This window comes from Sinohyriopsis cumingii, chromosome 7 (assembly GCF_028554795.1).
Source record: "Sinohyriopsis cumingii isolate HCF-2022 chromosome 7, ASM2855479v2, whole genome shotgun sequence".
In the NCBI taxonomy this organism is placed as follows: Eukaryota; Metazoa; Mollusca; class Bivalvia; order Unionida; family Unionidae; genus Sinohyriopsis; species Sinohyriopsis cumingii.
The window spans coordinates 56,883,380-56,890,310 of record NC_142967.1 but is presented as its reverse complement, the minus strand read 5'-3'; the positions used below and the strand labels follow the sequence as shown (position 1 = coordinate 56,890,310).

The 6,931-nt window shown below is 36.4% G+C and overlaps 1 protein-coding gene across 1 annotated transcript; it reads left to right on the top strand.

Moving 5' to 3' along the window:
• The first annotated feature begins 696 nt into the window (after positions 1–696).
• On the top strand, positions 697–5,718 carry LOC149795314 (unextended protein-like). The gene is made up of 2 exons (XM_089963776.1): positions 697–2,038; positions 5,585–5,718. The coding sequence occupies exons 1-2, from the start codon at positions 700–702 to the stop codon at positions 5,716–5,718; spliced, it is 1,473 nt and encodes a 490-aa protein (XP_089819902.1). The 5' UTR covers positions 697–699.
• Positions 5,719–6,931: the final 1,213 nt, after the last annotated feature.

Sequence of the window (6,931 nt, the reverse complement as noted above, 5' to 3'; positions counted from 1 at the left end):
AAAAGAAGGTTAGAAGCTTCTGAGATGTGGATTTGGATCATGGAGAAAGTCAGCTTCAGTTATAGGGAAACAAATGAAGAGATACTTAGTTTAGTTTGTAAAAAGAAAAGGTTTTTGCAAGTGATTTTAGAGAGAAAGCAAATATGTATGGGTCCCTTATTTGTTTGCGCTCGCCATGGACCCCTCCCCTCATATGAGAAATACCCGTCCCCTCACTTATTTATTGCGTTCTCTCACTTCTTTATTTATTACTGCAGCACTGAATAGAAGAGGACATAATGGAAAGCGGCCGCGAGGGAAACCAAGAATTATGCGTCCGGAAGACCTCAAATCTGGACAAACATATGAAGTGATTAAGCGCAGAGCGAAGTCACGAGAAGAATGGAATATATGGATGATTCAAACCTTCAGTATGTCAGAAAACTAATGAATACATACATACATCCATACATACATACATACATACATGCACATACATACATACATGTGTGATTAATATGTTCATTGTTATGCCATCAACTTAGCGTTTTAGCCTGGCACAAAATGACTTGCACCATATATCGAACGAACTCGGAGATCGAATCTATCAAAATAAATGGTTTTGTAAATAGTTGAGGCCAGATAAACCATTTCGACATATCAAGGGTAAGCATCTACGTAATCACCGGTCGTCTATAGGTGATTTCCGGTGTACAGGCAATGGCCTGCAGTGTTCTTGTCAACCGCACAGTGACATTTGTCTTTGCTATCTTGTGTTTAACAACGGATGGCTTTGTGGTTTACTCTGAATCAGTGTATGCAATTGTGTCCACAGAGGAGAATATTTTGCGTGATAACGAAGGAACTCTTAAATTGTACTCGGGGACCGATAATGGAATTGTGTTGGTCGGCAGTAACCTAACAAACAGCAGCCATATTAGGTTTACGTCCAGGGGCGCCGAAAGGGGCGAGGATTGTGACAAATTGGGCGCATCTCTCACCAACATTTTTAAGCCCATTAATTCTAATTTGTACAAAGCTTCCTTCAGCGTTAACTTAGAACCGTTAGACAAAAGCTACTACTATTTGTGCATAGAAACACTTTTGCCCAGCGGAAAAGAATCTTCGTGGGTGCATCAGGGTAATGATCCACTGGTCAGAATCGCGGTTGAGAAGAAAGAAGAGCCGAAATCCTTACTTCCTCTCTGGCTGCAGATAATCTTCATTTTACTATTATTGACATTGTCAGGACTTTTCAGTGGACTCAATTTAGGACTGATGACTCTCGATAAAACAGACCTAAAAATCATTGCAAAATGTGGTTCACCCAATGAAAAAAAGTATGCAAAGGTTATTACACCATTACGGAAGAGGGGAAATTTTTTACTATGTACACTTTTACTTGGTAACGTGCTTGTAAATAACTCTTTAACAGTTTTACTGGATGATATTACAAATGGTATCTTTGCTGTCATAGGTGCAACATTGGCTATTGTCATATTTGGTGAGATTATGCCACAGGCACTTTGTTCCAGACACGGTCTGCTTGTTGGAGCAAAGACCCGCTTTATAACATTATTCTTTATGGGTTTAACATTTCCACTTTCTTTCCCAATTAGTCTTCTATTAGACAAAATTCTTGGTGAAGAAATTGGTCAGGTTTACAACAGGGAAAAATTACAAGAACTTATCAGAATGAACAAGGACTTCAATCAGTTTGGAGACAATGAAGTAAACATTATTTCAGGGGCACTTGAATTTTCCAGAAAAACTGTGAAAGATATTATGACAAAAATTGAGGATGTGTTTATGATCGATTATAATGAGCATCTGGATTTTGAAACTATGACCGAGATTATGAGACGAGGTTACACTCGAATCCCAGTGTACGAGGCAGACAGGGACAACATCGTAGCATTGCTGAATATCAGAGATTTGGCTCTTATTGATCCAGATGATAAAATATCACTAAAAACTATTTGTCAGTTCTATCAGCACCACCTTCTTTTCGTGTTTGATGACCATCCTTTAGATAAGATGCTGTCTGATTTTAGACAAGGTAAGTTGTTTGGAATATCATTAATGTTTTGGTTTTCTATATTTCATATGACATATATTGTTATTAGGGGTTTCATTAAGAGAGATAATAGCAGAAGTTGGAGATATTGTAGAAGGGGGAGAGTAAAATATCCCTTTCATGTTCCTGGTGTGAAGAGGGCTGAACCTCAGGCATGTTAATAAGGGTGTAACAATATACCAGCAAATTGCACTACAATATTTCTGATACAGCATATCGTGACAAGTATAACCGATTGTTTTTTCATTGTCCAGAACTATCTTTCAGCAGATCACTGTTTTCCATGAGGTTCAGTATCATTACCAACGTGACAGCTTCTAAATATGAGCTCATGATGAGCCCCAGAGCCCATAACAGATAGTTTTATTTGGAATAATTTTTAACTGAAAAGGGAGTTAGGCACCAACACACTTGATAAAATGGTTACGGTGTAGTATGTGAACAACCAAAATCAAACATGACTTCTCAACTAATTTAACTCATTCGGCCCTGAAGGTTTTTGTCATTTTCGCCTGAATTGCGAGTAGGAAAGCCATTTTGAGGGCTGTTTCTGAATACATCATAATACATAGACTTTCAACAGATTTTCCATTAGACTAATGCCTAGTTGTTTTAGAAATATCATTTTCCATTGGTTATTTTGCTTGTGCATGAGCAGAAAGGTAAAAGTTGAGTTTTTTTTTGTTTTTTTTTTGTTGGGTTAATGTACCTATTATTTTCATATGGAGACCACTCTTCATTCCAAATGCCCACCGTAGCCTAGTTTTTCAAAGGTTCAACTGTCTGTGTGCAATTCAGACTGGTCTGCCTTAGATCTGAGGCCAAAAAATACAAAATCATTTTCCAACCACGAGCGAATTTTGAGTGGGGAAAAAACAGGTACAAAAAATTAGGTTTTTCCCTATGTATTTTGTAGTGCAATTAGAACATCCAGATTATTTGGTATCATTGTAGAGCTATATCTGTCTGCTTTTTTGCAATACCACCCACTTTGGTGTATCTTAAATTACCTTGATGCTGCAGAGCTCGGAGGTAGGGTACAGCCTCATCATGCCTATAGGTGGGATTGGGGCTTAATGAGTTAAGTCCACCAATCTCTGGTATCAAAACCAAGGGTTCCAGTAAAGACACACTGAACATTTCAGATTGGCAACCAACTATAGTGGGTATGCTAGTTCCACATACTAAATACAAATCTTTTATGACAAAGAGCCACAACTATAACTTGTGATATTGTCAGTTTCATCATTCATGACTTGTGTCTATTCAGTATTGTGTCATAAAAAGGGATTGTTAAAGATGGCATCAGTGCTGGATCTGCTATTTGTTGTATCACTTACTACTTAGACACATTTTCTGAGAAAATTATTCCAGATATGTATTTAAAAGTCAAAGAGGACATGAAATCTTGCATGTCCCTACCATCTGAAGCTGTGTTAACAACTAGCAGTTGTTGATCTTTGGGGTTGACGCAAACAAAGGTTTGGAATGGTAGATATTACTAATTTACTGCATTTTGTATTATCAAAATGATATGTAATAGTTATGGCTGCAACCAAAATATATAAACATTACAGTTTACAGTAACTGAAAAATGCTGTTTAATCAAAATGACTGCAAAAGCAACCTTTGCCACTACCTACCCATTATGATTATTGAACATGTATGCTATATCTCAGTGACATGTAATGGTTTCATTTGCTGTTCATTTTCGGTATCTTATCATGAGATGATTCAGTTTGTAGGGCATCTTTATTGAATACATGTTGCAGTTTATGTAAAACAGAGTTTTCATGATATTTTTTCCTGTAGCTTCATACACAGGAGTCGCGCTATCAGGTAATGATAATAATAATAATAACAATGATAATAACTTTATTTAAAGAGGGTAACACAATTAGCTGAAGAACTAATCTACCTTGAGGCCCTCATAAAAAAGAAATGTATTTATTTTAACTGCATCTCTGAAGCCACTAGATATATTGGGTTTGGAGGAAGGAAATAGAATGGGCAACTTTTTTTATCTTAACTGGAATACTTTTCCAGAGCAAAGTTTCATAGTATTGGAAACTTGTTATGAATAATTCCTTATTTGGTTTGGGAATTTTATACTGTTTGGTAGACATGGATTGCAGGTGGGCAGAATTACCAGGTTGCCTATGCTGGAATTGTGATTGTAAATATTCAGGAGCATTATTGTTGGATATCCTGTATATTAATTTAGCTTTTCTCAGCTGAATTTCGTCTTTAATAGGTAATATTTTTAACAGTTAAGTTTAACTTTCTGTCTGGATTGATATTTGCCCAAATGCTCTTTTTAGGAAGATGTGCTAGCTTTGCTATGTTTTTATCATATATTACAGTATTCTCAATAAGGTTGTATTTAACTGTAATGAAATAGTTTTTTTTGTGCCATTCATGGAGAAAATGTCTTATGCTACTGAGAAGCCATAAACGTGAATTAACTTTTTTACTGATATGTTTGACATGTTCAGTCCATGATAGGTGATTGTCAACCAAAAAACCAAGTAGTTTATCCTTTCAAGTCAGACATAGTTATCACTATTAAGATTTGTTCTTTTTTGCCGTGTTGATATAACATTTTAGTTTTACCAGTATTTACCTCCATGCCATTGCATGTGCACCAGTTGTCCAGTTTGTTTATAGCATCCTGTAAAGAAATTTCTAGTTCATGCTTTGTGTTTTTGGATGTCTGCGAATGTTGTGTCATTTGCATAGAGATCTGTAGATGATACTGAGACCCTTACTAAAAAGGGGTTGGTCATTAATAAACAGTATAAACAATAATGGACCTAGAATTGAGCCTTGTGGTACTCCATATCTAATTGTTCCATGTTCAGACAGAACAATACATGTATTTATATAAACATGTTGTATTTTCTCACTTGAGTATGAAGTAAACCATCGTATTGTGCTTTCATCGCATTGAAGAATTGTCAGTTTCTTCAAAAAGATTTCATGATTCACCATATCAAAAACTTTCATGAAATCTACAAACACAGATCCTATTACTTTACCTTGATCAACTGCTTTAAGCCATTTATCAGTTAGGGAGATCAAGGTAGTCTCATGAATGTTTCTGTCTAAAGCCTGATTGCTTAGGGTTTAACAGCAAGTGTTTGGTTCAGTAGTTCATGAATGAGTCACGGACATATTTTTCAATCAGTTTTGAGCAGTGAAGTGGGCAACAAAATTTACATTGTAGTGTGTATTTTGAGCGTGACCTTACTTACAGCTTTTTAACTGCTCCCTTGACTGAGCTGAGTAATTGCAATGTTTTATCCCCATTTAAAATATTTTGCAGGTGTTGATTTCAATTGTGCAGGCAAAAAAAAGTCTTACACATTCATGGGAGTATGTTCGACTAGCTCAGGGGTACACAACCTTTTTTGGCCAAGGGCCAGATTGAATTTTCTAAGACCACTCAATGGCCACAAACACCAATTTCTTTAATATAATTGCAGTTCACTTAACCAGATTTCTGTGTTGTTTTAATTTGCCCTGAAGGCTGGACAGAACACATTCGTAGACCGGGTCCAGCCTGTGGGCCATGGGTCGTGCACCCCAGTGCTAGTGGATTGACCATTAAAATAGTGCACATTAATAGAATGTACAAGATTCATCAACCAGACATACCATAAATTAGCAAATGTAGCATGCATCCAAGTATAACATGCACTCATGTATTACCACATTTTTTCTGTTGTGTGTAAAAAAAAATATATTAGAATAACCCCAGATGTAGATAGCCTGTAGGTTTTTGTAAAGATTAATAAATGACCAAATTTATGTTGGCGCTTTTTCAGTACAAACAGTGCAGCGGTTCACAATTTTGTAGAGATAATTTCGCAGTACATTCTGTTATGGTCAGTGTGACATGTGACCATCAAGATTTATGTTTGGGATAGGTTTGCAATAAATTGCTGACTGCATAGGGTGGAATATGCTCTGTTCGAGGATTGAGTGGACCCCAAATCGATGTATGATTATCTCCAGAGAATGTTGTGATTGATACACTGAAGCATTAATGTGAATGTCTGTACACCTTCAGGAGTACATATCTCACAAGACGGGTCCGGGGAGCCAACGTACATTTTAGTTTAATAGGTACTGAGTGCTAGTTAGAGCGTCTTCTAGGTAGTTCCTTCACCCATTTAGTCTGGTGAATAAATTGTTGAACATTTCCACATTGTCTTGTCCAGATGTTGCTATGTCATCATTTTGCTTGTCTAGGGATAAAACAACTGTTTTTGGGTGGGTTCAGCTCTTTTAGATGCTTCTACAATGTCTTGTTACTCTTACTTTCATGAATAGCCTGTTTATAATAGTCTTCCTTTGCCTTATCTATCAGGTGTTTAGTTAGCTTTATTCCTCCATTTTCTATAGTTTTTCGTCTTTTTTCTTGTGGTAATTATCTCTTCTGTCCCTAACCCTTTTTGTTTTAATTGGGGCATGCTTGCATAAGGCTGCATTGAACATCTGATACTGTTTGTCTAAGGTATTGTTGACATCAGCTATATTGCAAACTGAGTGGAAGGGTTTGCAAATTAGATCATTTAAGAACTTTTCCTCATCAAACTGTTTGAAGTCCCTGTATCATATATCAATATGGCAACCATTTTTAGATGATTTCTGAACATGTCTGGATGAGTTATATAGACTGGATAGTGGTCATTTATTGCAGACACTGGCTTATTAATTTCACTATTACTGTTAACATGATCAGTGATACTAGCACTTTTATCTGTTACTCTAGCTGGGTGTTAATTGTTTGGGCAAAGTTGAAAGTTACTTATCCATGTTAATGGTGGAGTTTACATAACTCTCAATCCAATCAGCAGTAGAACTAGATGG

Coding starts and splice junctions, on each gene's coding strand:
- LOC149795314 (XM_089963776.1), top strand. CDS start 700: ATGGCCTGCAGTGTTCTTGTCAACCGCACAGTGACATTTGTCTTTGCT. Junction 2,039..5,584: donor GCTGTCTGATTTTAGACAAG/GTAAGTTGTTTG, acceptor TTTGCCCTGAAG/GCTGGACAGAACACATTCGT.